General features: G+C 41.8%; 1 protein-coding gene across 1 annotated transcript in view; it reads left to right on the top strand.

Annotated features, from left to right (window-relative positions):
- The first annotated feature begins 2,294 nt into the window (after positions 1-2,294).
- The window catches only part of UBE2R2 (ubiquitin conjugating enzyme E2 R2), a 114,546-nt gene continuing 93,823 nt past the window's right edge, over positions 2,295-23,017 (top strand). Inside the window, exon 1 of the mRNA XM_047754499.1 lies at positions 2,295-2,473. Coding sequence (XP_047610455.1) covers positions 2,297-2,473 — 177 coding nt within the window. The 5' untranslated portion in view covers positions 2,295-2,296. The remainder of the gene's footprint in view (positions 2,474-23,017) is intronic.

Here is a 23,017-nt window from a genome sequence, read left to right as displayed (position 1 = left end):
TCTCCCCCAAACCCCAAAATTCTAGTTTAATCATGAGAAAAACATCAAAACTATAATTGAGGGCCATTCTACTACTTGACTAGTACTCTTCAATACTTTTATGGTCATCTAAAACAAGGAGAGTCTGAGAAACTGTCATAGTCAAGAGGAGCCTAAGAAACACAAAAACTAAATATAGTATGGTGTCTAGGAGGAATCCTGAAACAGAAATGGGCATTAAATAAAAACTAAGGAAATGTGAGTAAAGACCTCAGTTAATAATAAAATTATCAATGCTGGTTCACTAATTGTAATAAGTACTATACTAATGTAAGATGTTAATAATAGGATAAATTGGTTGCCAGGTATATGGGAACTCTTTGTACTATCTTCTCCATTTTTCTATAAATCCAAAACTTTTTTTAAGCCTACTAAAAAATTGAGATGTATCCAGACTATAGCTGTGCCTTAAAATTTTTTTTTCTTTAAAGTCCTATTTATGGATAATTTACCATGTGCTAGTCATTGTGCTAAATTCTGTACATAGATGATCTTGTTTAATCACTATAATTGTTTATATGTTAGGTATAATTAACTCTCTTTTACGGAAGGAAATGAATAAGGAAGAGGTAATATAATGAAAATGGTGGAGCTAGGGTTGGAACCAAGGATCTTTCTGATCCCCAAATTCTAACTATGTGGAACTTTCACAGTATCCTGACCTTTCTAGGAAGTATTCAGGCAGTATCATAGGACATGCCTTCCAAGAGAAAGCGGTATTCTAAACCATGGGGATTGAAGACTGTCTTCATACCTCACTTCAGTTATGATTGTCTTGAAAGTTCTCCAGTTCTAGATTGGACTTTCAAGCTGAAAGGATCTGTAGGGAGGTCAAAGTTCAACCAAATACATCGTTTTACAAATGGGTAAACTGGGGGATAGCCAGAGCACTTGCCTCAAATCACACAGAAAAGGGCCAGAAACCCAGGTTCTGTCTGTATTATTATTTCTCTATTTCCTACAATTTCTTCATTGTAGTTAAGAAGGGAAGTAGAAACTGGCCTATCTGCCTTCTTCATTTTTCCAATAGGAAACTGCCCCCCAACTCCCTATGCGGGTGACACAGCTTTCCAAGGATACAATGGCATGAGGACTGGATCTGCAGAAGAGATGTCGTGACGCTTGTTCCCACCAATAAGACCCACATTATCAGCACATCCTTGTCAAGCATCTACTGAGTGCAGGGAGAGCAGACTGTGTCACTGGAAGGAAGCGGGAGGGAAGATGGATCAGGGCTCCTATAAGGAGCGGTGCAGGGGCCTGTGGATACACCGAGGGGAAGGAGAGCGAAAGCAGTTTTAGGATCAGAGGTCCCTTCCGGGGCGCGCCTTGACACCATGGCGTCAAGACACACAACTGTCATTTTGGGGCCAGGGGCAATCCCCTTCGGCCACCCTCGGCCCGCACGAACGCTTGGCCCTTTAAGGGTGGGGGACACGCGCCAGCGTCACAAAGCGCCGCCACCGCGCGGGGCAGCGGAGAGGAGGCGCCCAAGTGGGAGAAAGAGGAGGAGGAGGAGGAGGAGGGTGAGGGTGAGGAGGGCGGGGGAGGGAGGGGCGCGCGCACGCGCGTCGGGCCACCCTCCGCCCCAGGCCGCCCTCCCTCCCGACGCGCGCCCCTCCTCCCTCTCTCTCTCCCTCCCTCCCTCCTTCTTCTCGACTCCGTCGCTCCCGCGGCGCGAGGCGCTCTCGCTCTTCTCCTCCTCCTCCTCCGCCGTCGCCCCTCCCCCCGCGCAGCCGCCGCCGCTGCCGCCGCCGCCACCGCTGCGAGACCCCCGCGTGCCGCCCTCCTCCCGCCCTTCGGCTCCGCGCGCCCTTCGGCCCCGCGGCCCCCGAGGAGAACGAGAGGGCGAGCGAGCGCGGCGCTCCCGGGCCGGCTCGGCCCCGTACTCTCACCATCGCCGGCCCTCCGCCGCCTTCCTCCAATTCCACCTCCTCTCCCCCCCCCCCAAGTTGAGGCCCCCTCCGGGGGGGGGAGGCCCGGGACCAGGAGCGAATTTCTCCAACTCTCTCCACCCCTCCCCCCACACGGCCTGAGTGCGAGGAGAAGGGCTCGGCCCGGCCCGCGTCGTGTGAAGAGGAACCGGGCTGGCCCACGGGCCGTCTGGGGCCTGGTCCGGGCCGCCGGGTGTGTGAAGACCGGGGCCCGTTGCGGCCCGGCCGAGGGCGAGCGCAGGGGAGGGGCCTGGTCCGGCCCGGCCGGTGCGTGAGGACTGGGGCCCCGGCCCGGCGCCGCCGCCGCCGCCGCCGCCGCCGCGATGGCCCAGCAGCAGATGACTAGTTCGCAGAAGGCCCTGATGCTCGAGCTGAAATCCCTGCAGGAGGAACCGGTGGAGGGCTTCCGGATCACCCTGGTGGATGAGTCCGACCTCTACAACTGGGAGGTTGCCATCTTCGGACCCCCTAACACCCTCTACGAAGGCGGCTACTTCAAGGTACCCCCAGCCCCTCTCCAACCTGGCTTCCCCGGGCGGAGGCCGCCGCTTTCCGCTCTTTTCCCGGCCAAGAGTGGCAGCGCGGGTGAGCGGAGGGGGCTCCTCACGTCGGCAGCCCCCTCCCCCATCCGTGGAGGCAGGAAGGCCTCGCTGGCTCTCCAAGTGCCTTTTCTTTGTCATGGGGGCGGGGGCGGGGGCGGGAGGCCAGACTGCACCGGGAAATAGGAAAGTCTCTGTGGCTAGGGTAGTGGCTACCCGAGGAGGAGGAGGGCGGTCTTTGTTTTGTTTCCCCAGCTGAGGGTGTGCGGGAAGAAAGGTGGTCTGTCTTTCCCCTCTCGTCCTCCCATCGGGACCATCTCTGCGCCGGCTGGAACTACCCCAGAGGGCAGAGTGACCTGCACTTATGGGATTGGACCTTTCTTTTGGGGTGGGGGTGGGGGGAAGGGTATCGGTCTGTCATTCCAGAGGCTGTCTGGTGCCCTGACATTTTGGGGATTTGCTCGGCTTCTTGAATAGTGGTGGTTCCAACTTCGCATTCCAGTGGGCGGTCATGAAGAATAGGACCCTAAGGCTGGTAAACAAGGTTGCCTGCTTTTTCTAGCCATTACCTACTTTAGAGAACTTGAATCTAGCCCCTTTTCTGTCCTCATTTTCTATTTACTTCAGCCGTGTGTCAAAATGCCCTTTGTCCTCACCCTGCTACCAACTCTACTGACTCCCTCCCTCCCCCGGCCCCACATGTAGAAACACCCACACAGGGCGGAACAGGTGATGTAGGGGGATTGGTTCCCACCTTAGGGAGACAAAATTGAAAGCTTTTGCTCAGGTGGTTAACTGGCAAATGGAGGGTGATTTCACGGATGAAAAGTATCACCTGAGGTGGGATGGTTTCACAGAGTAGGACGACTCCTTAGCGACCATAGACATTGTTTCTATTTTTTCACGATTTTAGAGCAGTGGTTATTATTCCTGAATCCAGTATTTTTTTTTTTTTAATTCCACGGTAGATAACTTAGAGGTATTGGGAATTTTTAATTTTTGTTTTTACCATTTTTGAAGAGGCAAATCACAGATTGAAAGTTGAATATTTTAAATGGTAGAGGTACAGAGACAGAAGAAATGAGTGCTTAGGAATACGTTTAATTTTTTATTTCTAAAATTAAGTCAAATAGGACTATGAGTCAGTCTTAGTTTGTTTTGAAGGGAGGGGCTATCTTGGCAAAAGTTTTAAATGAGTATCTTAGTCATGTAGTATGTGTATTTTTAAGGACTACCTAATTTAGTTTCTACTCTTTTTAAAAGTAGAAGCCTTCCTTTCAGGCTTGAAATTGGGTCTATTTTGTAGAAAATGTGAAGAATTGATAGGGGAATGTTTAATATTCATGTCTGTGAATAACCAGATACCTGGTTAAAGGCACGTATTTAGTATTTAGAATGTTGTGTATACCCACTACATGCTTAATGTTTTGTAGTCACCATATACTGTACTTTTCAGATGCAGATACTTGCAATATGTACTGACTGACTTTAGAGAAATGAAGTTTAATTTCCAAAAAGTATCAGTTGTTTGGGACAATCCATAGTCAAGGTAAAAGGATACTAGCTAGAATGATCTTACTCCAGTGCAATTTGTTAAAAACAACAAACTGTATGTGAAGGAAACACACTGGGTTACAAATTGTAATGTTTTTGCTTAAGTAATTGGGAAGGGAATGTGGTGAACCCTTTCAGTTTGGAATAGGTAGTATGGAAGGAAGATTCCGTGTAGCATACACTGATTTAAATGCTTTTTAATTTCAGTCCTATTTAAAAGGGTTTAATCTCCAGTTTGTTTTTTTTTCCTTTGTGACATGTAAAAAAAAAGTATGGAAATTCATAAACAGGTTTTGCGTTTTAGTCATGTGAGAATTTTGTTTTTTTTCTGCTTTTTCCCCTTATTATATGGCTTTTTGTACCAAAGTTCTTTGTTGGAAAAAGGCAAATTTATGGTTCTGTGCAGTTAACACTAGTAATAGGTTTAAAACCATTGTTTTTTATTTCACTGCTTTTGTCCTAAAACAAGGCTTTTAGTGTGTTCCACTACAGCTGCAGTTGAAAGTTGGCACAGACCTTTCTCTACTACTGTTCTGCCTTATCAAATGGTGGTCCTTGAACGTTTAATAGAATCTATTTGAAGTTAAACTCTTTCTTTTCTCTATTTTGCATTATAGTTTAGGCATTGGGCTGCCCCGTCATTCTTTAAATTTTTCATCATGTAACTCCTTTACCTTTTACACATTAATAGGGTTCTAACTGATCTTTTCCACCATGAAATAGTTGGCTCCAGTCTATTTTAATTGTGTGGCATCTGTTCTGATAGAGACTTGTGAGACCTGTATTTCACAAATTTGTTTTTTCATTCCGTTTTTCTTTTTTAGAAAATCTTGAATCTGAGTAATCGTTAGCTTGGGGGGGATATAGATATGTGATGGGCAAAGGTAGTTTCTTATGTCTGATTTTTTGTGTATTTTAAAGTGTTCTTTGGCTTCAGTATCCTTTTGTCCAATTTCTTGATCTCATTGATTCACCAAGTGAATTTCTTTGCTGCTTCAATTTTTTTTCCCCCCTCTGGGGTCAGTCATGAGAACATAAAGTAGGAGATGGCTTAGGACACCCAGAAATACCTCTGAATTTAATTTTGCTAATGTGGAGCAAGTTAGAATTTTATTATGTTATTGGAATAACTTGTTGATCAAGTCAGCATTCAGTGATGACTCCTGAACAAATTCACCCTCGTTCTTTTAAAAGTAACTATCTTTTCAAATAAATCCTGATAATGATCATAACTTAGTGTGGCTGCTTTAGTGTAGAACCTCCTTGGAAGTCCTGCAGTATTCATCTAAATGCATAGTAACCGTGAGTCTAGAGATCAGAAAGTGAGTGTCTCATGATAGGTATAGCATTAAAGTTTAAAATGATACCAAAAACTTAAAGTATTGCTGTTTTTATAGTTTTGCTTTTATTCAGTAATGTAAGGGAATGAAATAGAGGCATGTTCCATTTTTGGATAACTCCCAGGTGATGCAGTTTAGGAAGTATTTGTTATATACGCAAAGTTTTCCTTAATAGGATCTTTATCAGACTTAACACTGCTTTTATATTATTATCATTATTATTTTTTTTTGGCTTTTTAGGGCCGTACCCACAGCATATGGAGATTCCTAGGCTAAGGGTCTAATCAGCTACAGCAGCCAGCCTACACCACAGCCACAGCCATGCCAGATCCAAGCTGCATCTGTGACCTATACCACTGCTCACGGCAGCGCCGGATCCTTAACCCACTGAGTGAGACCAGGGATCAAACCCACAACCTCATGGGTCCTAGTCGGATTTGTTTCCGCTGCTCCACGACGGGAACTCCAAGAATAGTTGTTTTTAAAAATAAAGGATATGCATTATTTTCATTTGTTCTAGAATAAATCTTTTTCTCCTAGTGTGCCACCCCCACAAAAACAAACAAAAACCAAACAAAACAGAACCCACCAGACCTAACCTCTGTGCCTGGCAATGTTCTTCACATTATATGGCATGCTGTATTTTATGACCCTGTAGATACTTTTTTGTTTTAATATTTTGTTTATTTGTAGTTTTTAAAATTATAGTTGACTTACAATTTTGTGCCACGTAATTCTTTTTTTTTTTTTTTTTTTTGCTGTAGCACATGGAAATTCTCAGGCTAGGGGTCGAAATCAGCTGTAGCTGCCAGCCTATGCCACAACCTCAACAACTCAGGATCCCAGCCATATCTGCAACCTACACTGCAGCTCACAGCAACAGCGGATTCCCGACCCACTGAGCAAGGCCAGGGATGTTTGAACCCACATCCTCATGGATACTGGTTGGATTCTTTTCCACTGCGCCACAGTGGGAACTCCCAAGAATAAATGAATCTTTTCTTCAAGTGTGCCACCCCTCGAAAAACAAACAAAAAACAAACAACAAAACCCACTAAACATAAGTTCTGTGACTGGCAGTGTTCTTTAGATTATATGGCATACTCTATTTTATGACCCTATAAATCTTTTTTTGTTTGTTTTAATATTTATTTTGTATTCTTTAAAATTATACTTAATTTACAATGTTGTGACAGGTAATTCTTAATACATAGTTGAAACAGTTCTTTTAAGCAACTCAGCCTTCTTTTCATAGGGATCCTTTTGAGAACTTGGTAACTTTTCTTCAGAAGAGAGAGTTCCCATTGTGGCTCAGAGGTAACCCAGCTAGTATCCATGAGGATGCAGGTTCAATCCCAGGCCCCACTCAGTGGGTTAATAATCTGGCATTGCAGTGAGCTGCTGTGTAGGTTGAAGATGTGGCTTGAATCTGGTGTTGCTGTGGCTGTGGCATAGGCTGACAGCTGTAGCTCCAATTTGACCCCTATCCTGGGAACTTCCATATGCCGCAGGTGCAGCCCTTTAAAAAAAAAAAAAAGACAAAAAAATTTTTTTTCTTAAGAAAATGACATACAAAGTAGGTTGTATACATTTTCAGAGGGTTAACTGACAGATTAAGAATCCCTGTTGTAAGGGATTTGGATAGGCAACTTAAAAACAAAATTAAACACCTTTGAAATTATAAAAGTTATGCCTTTTTTTTTTTAATGCAACTATATGATGAGTCAGCTAAAATTTTCTTATTTTAAAAATTTTCCTTAGTCCTTTTGAGAACATCTCTTAGGGCTTTTAGCTGTAACCTTTTCTGGAAGCTGAACTTGTCTTGAGTGGTAACCTAAGGCAACATTGTAAGTGAAAATATGGTTAATGTCCAACGATTTGGGGCACTAAATGCAATTTTAGTCCCCTACTCCCCACCCCTGCCAAATATAGCACCTGAGTATTTTATAGAGTAAGCCTTTACCCTATTAAGATAATTCCAATAAACACTTTTTTTTTGTCTTTTTGTCTTTTTGCCATTTCTGGGGCCGCTCCCGCAGCATATGGAGGTTCCCAGACTAGGGGTCGAATCAGAGCTGCAGCCACTGTGCTATGCCAGAGCCACAGCAACACGGGTTCCGAGCCTCGTCTGCGACCCACACCGCAGCTCATGGCAGCACCAGATCGTTAATCCACTGAGCAAGGGCAGGGACCGAACCCACAACCTCTTGGTTCCTAGTCAGATTCGTTAACCACTGAGCCACGATGGGAACTCCAACATATTTTTATAGTTTAACATCTTTGAAATTTGGAATGAGTCCATGAAGTCTTAGAATTGCCATCAGCCAGGTGGCACTTGTAACGTAGTTGCAAGAGACCCTTCCACAAGTTTTTTTTTTTTTGTCTTTTTAGGGCAACACCTGCAGTAGAAGTTCCCAAGCTAGGGGTTGAATCAGAGCTGCATCCGCCAGCTTACGCCACAGCCATAGCAACACCAGATCTGAGCCGTGTCTGAGATCTACACTATAGCTCACGGCAGTGCTGGATCCCTAACCCACTGAGCGAGGCCAGGGATCAGACTTGCGTACTCATGGATACCAGTCAGATTTGTTTCCACTGAGCCACATTGGGAACTCCCCATTGAAGTCTTCTGGTAATTTTTTTTTTCAATGCCAGCATGAGTGTCTGTAATTTCATAAAGACTATTTTCTTTTTGAATCAAGGATTTGGGTCCTCAATACTTTTTGTTGCATATTGATTATTCTTCAGAGATTTCTGTTAGTAAACCTTTTATTGGACACACATCAAAGGCAGAGCACTGTAGGAAGAGTCACTACCTCATAGATGGTAAAGAAGAGTATTAGGACATTGATAACTTTAGAGGTCTTATGAATGATCTTCATAAAAACCTTTGTGCAGACTTTGAAACACATGTGAGGTGTGGGTGTTATTGACAGAATTGTAATGGCAATCAAAATTTTAAAGTTTTAAAGGCTGTGTTGAGCATTGGTCAACATAACCACAATCTGTTGTGATGAAATGTGCTGTTCCATCTGTGCAACTTAGTATTAGTGGTCCTAGTCTAAGGTTGTAGAAGCAGCTGTCTATTGGAGTCAGGTGAAATAAAGGAGGTCATCTAACAAATTGGTCCACTTCTGCTAATTTAGTTATGGGAAAATAACAGAAAACGTCATAAATTTAGGATTTAGGGCTATATCTTGCTGAAAGGTCATATTTAAAAGTTTTAATTCTTGGAGTTCCCGTCGTAGCGCAGGGGTTAACGAATCCAACTAGGAACCATGAGGTTGCAGGCTCGATCCCTGGCCTTGCTCAGTGGGTTAAGGATCCAGAGTTGCCGGGAGCTGTGGCGTAGCTTGCAGATGCAGCTTGGATCCCACGTTGCTGTGGCTCTGGCGTAGGCCAGTGGCAACATCTCCGATTAGACCCCTAGTCTGGGAACCTCCATATGCCATGGGAGCTGCCGAGGAAATGGCAAAAAGACAAAAAAAAAAAAGTTTTAACCCTTCTGTGTTCCTGAACTTCTTTCATGTACTACTACATAGATAGCTGAATAAGACTGAACCTCTTTGAAAGTGTTTTGTCAGCAAAGAATCAATTCACCTTTATTAAGCAGTAAATTGTAATTCAGAGTTTATGCTTATGTATCTTTAAATGCATTGATCTTGAAGTGAATGAAATGGTAGTTGAAGAGATAATTATAGTTCAGATTGCCGAGGTTTGATGTTACATTAGAGTTCTTCCATATAAGAATTGGAATATTCAGATTTGGAAATAGTGTGTTTAAAGATTTATCCATCCACTTCAGTTTTTCTCTCTTTTTTTTTCCCCCTTTTTTGGCTTCAACTGAGGCATATAAGTTTGAGGCCAGGAATTGAATCTGAGCCACAGCTGTGGCGTTGCTGGATCCTTAACTCACTGTGCCAGGCCAGGAATCGAGCTGGCAACACCACAGACATGAGCCAGATTATGAACCCACTGCATGCGCCATACCAGGGACTCCAAATGGTACTTGTTTTTTTGGTGGGGGGGGGGGAGGGGGCCTGAACCCTCAGCATATGGAAGTTCCTGTGCTAGGGATGGAACTCACACCACAGCAGTGACCACAGCCGGATCCTTAACCACTAGGCGAACAGGAAACTTCTTTACTTGTTTTAATAACAAAATTTTTTTTTTGTTGCAGCGCAATAAATTACTATTGTAACCTATTGGCAAGGTAAGTAGAACAGTCACTTAAAACATGCTAAAACTGGAGTTCGCACAGTGGGTTAAGAATCCAACTGCATGGAGTTCCCATCGTGGCTCAGCAATTAATGAATCTGACTAGCATCCATGAGGACACAGGTTTGATCCCTGGCCTTGCTCATTGGGTTAAGGATCCAGTGTTGCAGTGAGCTGTGGTGTAGGTCACAGATGGGGCTCGGATCCTGCATTGCTGTGGTGTAGGCCAGGAGCTACAGCTCCAATTCGACCCCTGGCCAGGGAACCTCCATGTGCCTTGGGTGTGGCCCTAAAAAGCAAAATAAATAAGTAAATAAATAAATAAAATTAAAAAAAAAAAGAATCCAACTGCAGTGGATTGGGCCACTGCAGAGGTGAGGGTTCAGTCCCTGGCCTGGGAACTTCCATATGCTGCAGGTGTGGCTATTAAAAAAAAAAAAAGCTAAAACTTCTGAGTGTCATGTTTATTTGCTTATTATAGTAATGTAGATATTAGTGGTTAACATCATTTGAGTGCTTATTATGTGCCTCATACTTTACATAGAATATCTCATAATCCTCCTATGAGGTGTGGTTGCTGTTACTCTCATTTATTTATTTAGTCACAGAGCTTATTTAACTAGCCCTGGGTCCTCAGCTAGAAAGTTGTAATACACACTGGAATACCAGACTGCTTGACTTTGTTTGTTTATTTATTTTTTTATTTATTTTGCTTTTCAGCACTGAACTCACAGCATATGGAGGTTTCCCAGGCTAGGGGTCACATCAGAGCTACTTATGCAACACCAGATCCGTAACCTACTGAGCAAGGCCAGGGATCGAACCTGCAACCTCATGGTTCCTAGTCGTATTTGTTTCCGATGCACCACAACAGGAACTCCCAGGCTGCTTGACTCTAAAGCCTGTATTTTATCTTACTGAGACTGCTTAGGATGTTTGAAGGTATAAAAGTGGAGCTTTGAGAAAATAAAATTTATGGTTTGATCCTTGGCCTTGCTCAGTGGGTTAAGGATCCAGCATTGCTGTGAGCTGTGTGTAGGTCACAGCTGCAGCTAGGATCCCGAGTTGCTGTGGCATAGGCCAGCGCTACAGCTCTGATTCGATCCCTAGCCTGGGAACCTCCATATGCCTTGGGTGTGGCCCCCTGCCCCCCAGAAAAAGGCAAAAATAATAATAAAATTTATGGAGCATTTGGAAAGGAAGTATTTTTAAGTTTTATTTTATTTTTAAATTTATTTTATTTTATTTTTTTGCTTTTTAGGGTTGCTCCCGTGGCATATGGAGGTTCCCAGGCTAGAGTCTAATCAGAGCTGCGACTGCCGGCCTACACCACAGCAGCACCAGATCCGAGCCGCGTCTGCAACCTGCACCACAGCTCACAGCAATGCCAGATCCTCAATCTACTTAGTGAGGCCAGGGATTGAACCCGCACCCTCATGGTTCCTAGTTGGATTTGTTTCCACTGCGCCACAAAGGGAACTCCTGTTTTAAGTTTTATAAGTTTAATTGTCACAAGTGTATTTGTCTCTTCAGATTATGGGGAGAGATTTTTACAACTTAATAGAACTCTTAAATTCACTAGAAAAATTGGATATATATATATATATTTTTTTTATTAGCTTTTTAAGGCCATTCCCATGACATATGGAAGTTCCCAGACTAGGGGTCTAATTGTGCCTACGCCACAGCCACAGCAATGCCAGATCTGAGCTGTGTCTTTGACCTACACCGCAGCTCACGGCAATGCCATATCCTTAACCCCTTGAGCAAGGCCAGGGATGATTGAACCCGAATCCTCATGGATACTAGTCGGTTCATTACCACTGGGCCACAACAGGAATTCCCCAAAAATTGAATTTTTGTTGTTCTTGGATTACTTGGATTAGAAAGTGACAAATCATTGCAAAAAGATTTTTTTTAATTGACGAATTGATTCCTTTAATAGCAACTTTCTCATTACTTTAAGGGGACTGTGGGATAGTGCTAGCATTGAGAAATAGAAGTCTAAGAAAACTAGTCTTTGGATTTAGAAAAGATAAAACACCTCTAAAGTGACAGTGAGAGATTATGGAGGGGCATAGTGCAATACAGTATTGCAATACAGTATTGATTTATGCTTTTAAAATGATAATGCATTAATACTTTTCACGTATATTTAAACATTATAGGAAACTTGAGCAGTGTAAAATTAAAACTTTCTTTGTTCTTTCAGTTGAGACTGTTAACTGGTATTCCTTGTCTCTGTTACAGCATTGTTACTTATTCATTCATTTATTTATTTGGCCTTGCCCTCAGAATGAGCAAGTTCCCAGGCCAGGGATCAAACTTGAGCCATAGCAGTGACCTGAGCCACTGCAGTAACAATGCCAAATCCTTAACCTGCTGCACCACAAGGTAACTCCTATGATGACATCTTTAAATCATTGCCATAGGTTTATTTATTTACTTTTTGCCTCAGTCCATTTTATTTAGGGGCTTTGGAGGAGGGTCTAGGGCCTTATCCTTCTGGCCAGAATTTCCCAGCTTCATAGTCACTGAAAAGTGCCATAGTTTTAATCTCTTCTGTATTTGGATTTTCAAGTTTCACAATTATTTAGTTATCTGCTTTGCTTTATTTGCTGCATGGGCAGCTAATGCTTAATATGAGGAATAAATTCTATGAAAATATTCAGATTGTGTGGTTTACTTAATAGTATACATAGTAATTCAGATTGTAAGCATTGAGTGTTTATTACCAGACTGAAAATAACTATGGTTCCTTTCATAAGATAAAATTAAAAATTTGTAGGAGTTCCCTTGTGGCGATGTGGGTTAAGGATCATTGTTCCTGCAGTCATTTGGGTTGCTGCTATGGCGAGAGTTTGATCCCTGGCCTGGGAACTTTCACATGCCACAGGCATGGCCAAAAGAAAAAAAAAAAAAGACTAGAAGTGCATTTTAGGGAGTTCTCTCTGGGGTGCAGTGAGCTAAGACTCCAGTGTTGGCACAGCTGTGGTGTAGGTCACAGCTGCAGCCTGGATCCGATCCCTAACTCTAATAACTTCCATAAGCCTCAAGTGAGGTCAAAAAAGAAAAAAAAAAAAAAAGTACATTTTAGAAGTGCAGAATTGCTTATAAAGTGGAGAGTTCCCTTCATGGTTCAGTGGTTAACAAACCTGACTAGGATCCACGAGGCTGTGGGTTCGGTCCCTGGCCTTGCTCAGTGGGTTAAGGATCCAGCGTTGCCATGAGTTGTGGTGTAGGTCACAGACGTGGCTTGGAGCTGGTGTTGATGTGGCTGTGGTGTAGGCTGGCAGCTGTAGCTCTGATTAGACCCCTAGCCTGGGAACCTCCATATGCCGTGGGTATAGCCCTAAAAAGCAAATAAATAAATAAACAGTGACTGTAAATGCTACAGATATTTTAATGGTTCTTGATACATTAAGGATTAGTATAATTAGAAAAATACTTTTTGGAGGGGCTGTGCCCGTGGCATGTGGAAGTTCCCAGGCCAGGGTTGGAACCCTCACCACAGGTGTGACCTAGCCATAGCTGTGACAACTTGGAACCCTTAACCTGTTGAACCACCAGGGAACTCCAAGAAGTACATTTTTATAGCTGTACTTTGTGCTTTGATAATACTCTGCATGTATGCATTTTGTTAAAGAATAATTTTGGTTGATGTTTAGCCAAATATGTATGTACTTTTTCTTTCTTCCCCAGTATATATAAAGTTTCCTAAATATAAGATTAAATACACCTTGATCATTCCTTTTACTTATGTACTCTGAACAAATTAATTCTTAATAACGTGGAGTAGGGAGGGAACTTTTAAAATAGGTTAAAATTTTGAGGTGTATTGAATTGTAACAAACAAAGCTTTGCTGGATTATTGTTCCAACTGCCAAATATGTCCTGAAAACTTTTTGTTTGTTTGTTTTTGTTTTGGGCCATGCCTGTGGCATGTGGAAATTCCAGGGTCAGGGATCAAACCTGTACCACAGCAGTGACCTGAGTTCCTTCAGTGACAAAGCTGGATCCTTATCCTGCTATGCCACCAGGGAATTCCAAGCCCTGAAAACTTTTAAGTCTACATCTAATTAGACTTTTTTGAGTTTTCGTTATGTATGAGTTTTCTAATATGTCTTATTTGCACAAAACACTTAAAAACTAAATTGAACTCTCCTTTTCCCCATGAGTCTCTTCTGTATTCACTCTCCTGGATATTGAACACTGTCTACCCAGTCACACAAGCCTAGAAGCTGGAAATCAGTTCAGATGATTTCTGCTTCTGCTTTCCACATAGTGATTATTTTTAGTATATCACGTCTCTGGTATTTAGTCCCTTTTCTTTATTCCTACTGCCATCATGTAAGCTCATACTCATTTGCCACTCACTTGGACTGTGACAGTAGCTTCTTTATCTTGTGCCCCTCCAGTCTGTAATGCCACCAGAGTAACCTATCTAAAACTAAGCTGAGAGTTCCCATTGAGGCTCGAGGTAATGAACCCGACTAGTATCCATGAGGCTTTGGGTTTGATTCCTGACCCTGCTAAGTGGGTTAAGGATTTGGTGTTGCTGTGAGCTGTGGTGCCCGTCACAGACATGGCTCGGATCTGACATTCCTGTGGCTGAGGTGTAGGTGAGCAGCTGCAGCTCCTATCAGACCCCTAGCCTGGGAATTTCCATATGCTGCTAGTGCAGCTCTTAAAAAAAAGACCAAAAAAAAAAAAAAACCAAACCCTTCCATGTGTCATAGATGTGGCCCAAAAAAGAGAAGAAAAAACCAAAAACTAATCTGACCTGTTCCCACTACAAAGGAAAAGAAAAGAAAAAAGCCCATCTTACATTAAATTAAACAAAAATTCCTTTATATGGCATACAAGGGCCTTCATGAACTGGTTGTTTCTTTTCTTGTCTTTATTTTTTTGTTCATTTTGTTTTTTGCTTTTTAGGGCCCAACCCCCACCATATGGAAGTTCCCAGGCTAGGGGTCAAATCAGAGCTGCAGCTGGCAGCCTGCACCATAGCCACACCAACACATCTGAGTCGAGTCTGTGACCTACACCACAGCTCACAGCAATGCTGGATCCTTGACCCACCGAGTGAGGCCAGGGATTGAACCCACATCCTCATGGATTCTCTGTGGATTCGTTTCTGCCAGGCCACAACAGAAACTTCTGTTACTTACTTTTCAAACTGTATTTCCTGTTCTTGCCCCAAAGGTAGTCTTTGTGCCATTGCCTAAACTGTTATCTATCTGGAATGTCTTTTCCAGTTTTTCTCCTCTCTTTAGTCCATGAGTTCCAGCTTATATTTTAAGACTCCATTTACTGCGAATGACCTCTTGGGATCTCTCCCTTTAATACCCACTCCCCCAATTACATTATTTAAAGTAAATGCCAGACCTTATATCCTTTTATCCCTAAATGCTGGAGTCCCTAAAAGAAAAGGAATCTTTCCAAAAACATAGTTGTATTATCTTTACACTTACTAAATAAAAAATATTTCTGTAATATTATCTAATATCTAATTAGTGTTCATATTTCCACAGTTGTCTCATACTTTTTTTTTTTTTTTGGTCTTTTTGCCATTTCTAGGGCCGCTCCCGCGGCATATGGAGGTTCCCAGGCTAGGGGTCAAATTGGAGCTGTAGCCACCAGCCTACACCAGAGCCACAGCAATGCGGGATCCAAGCCGCGTCTGCGACCTACACCACAGCTCACAGCAACGCCGGATCCTTAACCCACTGAGTAAGGCCAGGCATCGAATCCGCAACCTCATGGTTCCTAGTCGAATTCGTTAACCACTGCGCCACGATGGGAACTCCGCATATACTTTTTTAAAAGTATAGGAGTTACCTTCGTGGCTCAGTGGTAACAAACCCGACTAGTATCCATGAGGACACAGGTTTGATCCCTGGCCTCATTCAGTGGTTTAGGAATCTGGTGTTGGCTGTGAGCTGTGGTGCCTGTCACAGACATGGCTTGGATCTGGCATTGCTGTGGCTGATAGCCACAGCTCTCATTCAGACCCTAGTCTGGGAATTTCATATGCCTCAGGTGCAGCCCTAAAAAGACAAAAAAAAAGAAAAAAGAAAAATGAATTGTAGTTGATTTACAATGTTGTGTTAGGTTCAGGTGTACAGCAGAGTGATTCATTTATACACAAACACACATTCTTTTTTCAGATTATTTTCCATGATAGGTTTTTTCAAGATGTTGGATATAGTTCCCTGCACTATAGGTTGGTCCTTGTTATTTTATTTTTAAATTTTATTTATTTTTTTGGCCACTCCCACACTGAGTAAAAGTTCCCTGGCCAGGGGTCAAACCAGCAGCAACCCAAGCCTGTTGCAGTAACAGTGCTGGGTCCTTAACCTACTGTGCCACAAGAGAACTTTGATTATCTGTTTTATATATATATAGTAACATGTATGTGTTAATCCCAACTCCTAGCAACCCCTCCTTGTTTCTGTATCTGTGAGTCTGTTTCTGTTTTGTAATAAGTTCATTGTGTCTCTCTTTTTTTTGCAGCCTTTGGCATATGGAAGTTGCTGGGCCAGGGTTGTATCTGAGTTGCTGCTGTGGCAACACTGGATCCTTAACCCACTGTGCCACAGTGGGAACTCCTGTATCATATTTTTTTGAATAGATACACTTTTTTTTGTTTTTTGTTTTGCTTTTTAGGGCTGCACCCATGGCATATGGAAGTTCCCAGGCTAGGGGTCAAATCGGAGCTACAACTGCCAGCCTACACCACAGCTACAGCATCTTGGGATCTCCGCCAAGTCTGTGATCTACACCACAGTTCACAGCAACACTGGATCCCTAACCCACTCAGTGAGGCCAGGGATCAAACCCACATCTTCATGGATACTAGTTGGATTCGCTTCCGCTGCGCCACAACAGGAACTCCTAAATAGATACGCTTTTAAGTTAATATGGATTAATATCCAGAAGAGGGTCCACAATTGCATTTAGTGATGTACCTCTTAGAGACTTACCTAATTGATAGATTTCCCTTTAAAAAAAAAAGCTTTATTGAGGTATAATTTATATACAGTGCAATTTGCCCACTTAAATGTACAGGTCAGTGCTTTTTGGTATGTTCACAGAGTTGTACAAACATGACAATTTTAGAACATTTTCATCACTTCAAAAAGAAACCCCATACCCATTAGCAGTGACTCCCTGTTTCTCCCCATACCCTAGGGAACCAGTCTGCTTTTTGAGACTATAGATTTGCCTATTCTGTAAATGTATAGATTTATATTTCATATAAAGGTAATCATATATAGTCTTTCACTTTGTATATTGTTTCTAAGGTTCATGTATATTGTGGCATTTATCAATACTTCATTCCTTATCATTATTAAATAATGTTCCATTGTATGGACATTTTATTTATCCATTCATCATTTGATGAACATTTGGGCTGCTTTCTATTATTTGGCTGTTATAAATAATGCTGATAATGAACTTTTATGTATAAGTTTCAGTTTGATGTATGCTTTCATTTCAGTTTACCTACGGTTAAGAGCTATGACAGGTTGAGCCATAATGGGAACTCCCCAAATTTTTTTTTTAAGGGATTTTTTTTTTTTTTTTTTGCTTTTTATGGCTGCACCTGTGGCATATGGAAGTTCCCAGGCTAGGGGTTGAATTGGAGCTGCAGCTGCTGGTCTTTGTCACAGCCACGGCAACCCTAGATGCAAGCTGCATCTGCAGCCTACACTACAGCTCACAGCAACACCAGATCCTAAACCCACTGAGCAAGGGCAGGGATTGAACCTTCATCCTCATGGATCCTAGTCAGGTTTGTTAACTGCTGAGCCACGAAGGGAACTCCCTAAAATGGTATTTAATGTAACTAATTTCTTAGGTTTTAATTTTAGAATGTACTAGCAACTTTGGAGGCTGTAGCCTCCAGGTTACCACTTAAAAGTGTTGATGATCACTAGTTCCCTTTGTGGCTCACTGGTAGTGAACCCTACTAGTATCCATGAGGATGCAGGTTTGATCCCTGGGTCTACCTCCGTAGGTTAAGGGTCTGGTGTTGCAGTGAGCTGTGGTGTAGGTTGCAGATGCAGCTTGGATCCAGTACTGCTGTGGCTGTGACAAAGGCCAGCAGCTGCAGCTCCGATTTAACCCCTAGCCTGGGAACTTCCATATGCTGAAGGTGAGGCCCTAAAAAAAAAAACATTGATGATAATACATTTCTTAGTGGAGTAAGAGAGTAGGCTTTATGTATTTTGTTGATCCTTTGTGTTTTCTTATGCTAAATCTCATTTTTCCTTAATAAAGAACAGGGAGGTAATATAATACAGTAGTTAAAACTGGTCTCTAAGAAGTTCCCTTTTGTGCAACAGGTTAAGAATCTGGTATTGCAGCATGTGCAGTGCAGATTTCATTCCTGGCCTGGGAACTTGCACATGCTGCGGATACAGCCAGAAGAGAAAAGGCGGGTGGGGCTCTAGGGAGATCTCTGGTGGTTCAGGATTAAGGATCAGTGGGGCATTGTCACTGCTGTGGCTCTGCTTACTCCACTGGTGCAAGTTTGATCCCTGGCCCAGGAACTTCTATGCGCTGTGGGTGCGACTACAAAACTTTTTTTTTTTTTTTTCCTTTTAGGCCGAACCCTTGGCATATGTAGTGGTCTCATTGGAGCTACAGCTGCCTGGCCTACGTCACAGCCACAGCAACGCCAGATCTGAGCTGCATGGCAATGCTGGATCCTTAACCCACTGAGCTCAGCCAGGGATCAAACTCTCAACCTCATGGTTCCTAGTAGGATTCGTTTTCACTGCGCCATGATGGGAACTCCCAAAAAACATTTTAAAAAAAATAATAAAAAATAAAAATAAAGGCTCTAGGAGTTCTCTTCTGTGCAGTGGGTTAGGGATCTGGTGCTGTCACTGCAGCACCTTCGGTTGCTGCTCTGGAGCACATTTGATTCCTGGCTTGGGAACTTCCACATGCCTTCAGTGTGGCCAACAAAGAAAAAAAAAAAGACTCTAGAGTTGGCCAGCTAGTTGTAGTTAAGGCTCTACAGCTGTGATCTTGGGCAGATTGTTTAACTTCTGTGTGTCTTAGTTTCTTCTGTAAAATGGTGGAAAGTATGGCATCTACCCTGTTAGGGATTCTGTGAGAATTATGTATGTCAGTACATGTGGAAGTACTTTGAATGTGCCTGCTCTGTAAAAAGCACTTAAATGTTAAAGTTGCTATTAGTGTAAGCCACACTGTTTTGAATGGTACTTTTCACTTTATAAGTAATATATGTACAAGGTAAAAATAGTATAAAATGATATTAGATGATGAGTTTTATATGTCTCCTATCCTAATCCCCCTCTCATATCCCTAACCTCCTTGAGGATTTTTTTTTTTTTTTGTCTTTTTATTGGAGCCGCACCCATGGCATATGGAGGTTCGCAGCTTTAGGGGTCTAACCAGAGCTGTAGCTGCCGGCCTACCCCACAGCCATAGCAATGCCAGATCCAAACCATGTCTGTGACCTACACCACAACTCATGGCAAGGCCGGAGAGGATTTTTTTTTAATTTAAAAATTATTTTAAAAGTTGTGAAGTATACATAACTAAATTTCCCATTTTAACTTTTATATTTTTAATTAATTTTTAAATTTATTTTTTATTATTTCCCCCAACACACTTTTTTTATTTTTTCCAATGTACAGCCTGGGGACCCAGTTACATATACATGTATACATAATTTTTTCTCCCATTGTTGTGCTGCGTTTTCAGTATCTAGACATAGTTTTCAGTGCTACACAGCAGGATCTCATTGTAAATCCATTTGGTGAGCAATAGTTTGCATCCATTCACCCCAAGCTCCCAATCCCTCCCTCTCCCCCCCATTTTAACTATTTTAAATGTATAGTTTAGAATTTAATGCCATTGATTTTAGCTTTTTTCTTTTTTTGGGTCTTTCTAGGGCTGCATCTGCAGCATATGTAAATCCCTGGGCTAGGGGTTGAATTGGAGCTGTAGCCACTGGCCTACAGCAACACCAGATCTGAGCCGCATCCTCAACCTACACTGCAGCTTGCGGCAGTGCTGGATCCTTAACCTACTGAGGGAGGCCCAGATCATACTGACATTCTCATGGATACTAGTAGAATTCTTAACCTGCTGAGTCACAGTGGGAACTCACATGTCCCTAGTTTGAAGACTCAGATGGGTTTCACAACATTATTACGTAGAATAGCAGTCCTCCAAACACCTTTCTTCCCCATTTCCACCACTCTATATGAAACGACTTCTCATTCTTTCAGCTGATTATTTTAGCATTTATTGCCTTATAAGTAGTATGCTTCTGTTGCTACTTTTATTTTAAAATTTTATTCATTATGTATGGTTGCTCCCCACATAAGATAAAGATTTTATTCTTTTCCTTCCACCTCTTCCTCTCTCCAGCATGTGTGTACACATATTCACAGATACATGTGTATATAAATTTCTTTGGTCTCCCAGTAAAGTTATATATCGTAATTGTAGATCTTCACAGCTTACAATCTTATGATACAATAAAATATTTTTAATTTCCCACATACTTGTTTTCCATGTAGTTAATTACCCTTTTCTGCATAGTTTTCCTTATACTTTTTTTTAACTCAGTGAATTTTATTACACTTATAGATGTACAGCAGTCATCACAACCCAATTTTACAGCATTTTCATTCCAAACGCCCGGCCCATCCCTTTGGAAACTGTAAGTTTTTCCATAGTCTGTGAGTCAGTATCTTTTCTGCAGAGAAGTTCATCATATCCTTTTTTTATGCATTCACATATAAGTGATAGCATATGACCTTGGTGTCTCCCTGTCTAACAACGTAGCATTATCATTTCTAGGTCCATCCATGTTGCTGCAAATGCCATTATTACATTCCGTTTTGTGGCTAAGTGATATTCATTGTGTATGTACCACATCTTTTTTATCCACTCCTGTTGTTGGACATTTAGGTTGCTTCAGTGTCTTGGCTATTGTGTATAGTGCTGCAGTGAACATTAGGTACATGTATCTTTTCGAGTGATGGTTTTCTCTGGATAGATGCCCAGGAGTGGGATTGCTGGATCGAATGGTGATTCTCTTTTTAGTTTTTTGAGAAATCTCCATACTGTTTTCCATAGTGGTTGCACCAGTTTACATTCCCACAAACAGTTTACATTCTCCACACCCTCTCCAGCATTTATTGTTTGTAGACTTTTTTTTTTAGTTTTTTTATTACTCAATTTTATTACATTTATAATTGTACAGCGATCATCACAGCCAAATTTTATAGCATTTCCATCCCAAACCCTCAGTGCATCCCCCCACCCCTCAACCTGTCTCATTTGGAAACCAAAAGTTTTTCAAAGCCTGTGAGTCAGTATCTGTTCTGCAGAGAAGTTCATTGTGTCCTTTTTTTTTAGATTCTACATGTAAGCGATAGCATTTGATGTTGGTGTCTCACCCTCTGACTTCACTTCGCATGATAATTTCTAGGTCCATCCATGTTGCTGCAAATGCAGTTATTTCTTTCCTTTTAATGGCTGAGTAGATGTAAATTATACCAATTTACATTCCCATCAGCACTGTAATAGGGTTCCCTTTTCTCCATACCCTCTCTACCATTTATTGTTTGTAGACTTTTTGATGTTGGCCATTCTGGCTGGTATAAGGTGGTACCTCATAGTAGTTTTGATTTGAATTTCTCTAATAATTAATGATGTGAAAATCTTCTCATGTGTATTTTGGCCATCTGTATGTTGTCTTTGGAAAATTGTCTGTTTAGATCTGCCCATTTTTGATGGGGTTGTGTTTTTTTTGGTATTGAGGTGCAGAAGGTGTTTATAAATTTTGGAGATTAATCCTTTATCACATCATTTGCAAGTATTTTCTCCCATTCTGTGGGTCGTCTTTTCCTTTTGTTTAGGGTTTTCTTTGCTATGCAAAAACTTTTAAGTTTAATTAGGTCCCATTTTTTATGTGTGTTTTTTTTTTTTTTTTAGAGCTGCACCTGGGGCATATGAAGGTTCCCAGGCTAGGGGTCTAATTGGAGCTGTAGCCGCCAGCCTATGCCACAGCCATAGCAATGCCAGATCCTAGCCACGGCTATGACCTACACCACAGTTCATGGCAACGCTGAATCCTTAACCCACTGAGCTTTCTGCTAACTTTAGGTCTTGTCTGTTCTTCTCTGTCTAGTTGCTTTAAAGTTAGGTTGTTTATTTGCGCTTTTTCTTGTTTCCTAAGGTAGACTTGTATTGCTGTAAACTTTCCTCTTAGAACTGCTTTTGCTGTATCCCATAGGTTTTGGATTGTTGTGTCTTTGTTATCATTTGCTTCTAGGTATTTTTAAATTTCCTCTGATTTCTTTAGTGATCCTTTGGTTGTTTAGTAGCATGTTGTTTGGTCTCCAGGTGTATATGTGGTTTTTTTGCAGTTTTTTTCTTGTTGATTTCCAGTTGTATAGCTTTGTGGTCAGAAAAGATGCTTGATATGATTTCAGTTTTCTTAAATTTACTGAGACTTGGTTTGTGGCCCAGAATGTGATCAGTCCTACAAGATGTTACATGTGCACTTAAGAAGAATGTGTATTCTTCTGCTTTGGGAGGGAATGTTCTATAAATATCTATCAAGTCCATCTGGTCTAATGCATCATGTAAGGTCTGTGTTTCCTTGTTGGGGTTCTCTCTGGATGATCTGTCCATTGCTGAAAGTGGGATGTTAAAATCCCCTGCTATTATTATGTTATTGTTAATGTCTACTGTTAAGGTTGTTAGCAGTTGCCTTTATATTGAGGTAATTCTATGATGGTTGCATATGTATTTATATTGTTATATATTTGCAATTGTTATATATTCTTCTTAGATTGATCCAAAGGATCATTATGTAATGTCCTTCTTTGATTTAAAAAAATTTTTTTATTTTTATTTTTTTTTTGTCTTTTTGTCTTTTCTAGGGCTGCTCCTGTGGCATATGGAGGTTCCCATGCTAGGGGTCTAATCAGAGCTATAGCCACTGGCCTACACCAGAGCCACAGCAATGTGGGATCTGAGCTGCGTCTGCGATCCACACCACAGCTCACAGCAACGCCGGATCCCCAACCCACTGAGCAAGGCCAGGGATTGAACCTGCAACTTCATGGTTCCTAGTCAGATTCGTTAACCACTGAGCCCTGATGGGAACTCTCCTTCTTTGATTTTATAGTATTCTTTATTTTAAAGTCTATTTTGTGTGATAGGAGTATTGCTACTCAAGGTTTCTTTTGATTTCTGTTTTCATGGAATATTTTCTTCCATCCTCTCATTTTCAATTTATATGTGTCCCTAGAACTGGGTCTCATTGAAGGCAGCATATGTAGGGTCTTAATTTTATATCCATTCAGCCAGTCTTTGTCTTTTGGTGGGG

This window comes from Phacochoerus africanus, chromosome 12, assembly GCF_016906955.1.
Source record: "Phacochoerus africanus isolate WHEZ1 chromosome 12, ROS_Pafr_v1, whole genome shotgun sequence".
NCBI classification, from domain to species: Eukaryota; Metazoa; Chordata; class Mammalia; order Artiodactyla; family Suidae; genus Phacochoerus; species Phacochoerus africanus.
Note: the sequence above shows the minus strand (reverse complement) of the source record. Positions and strands in the feature narration are given on the sequence as shown.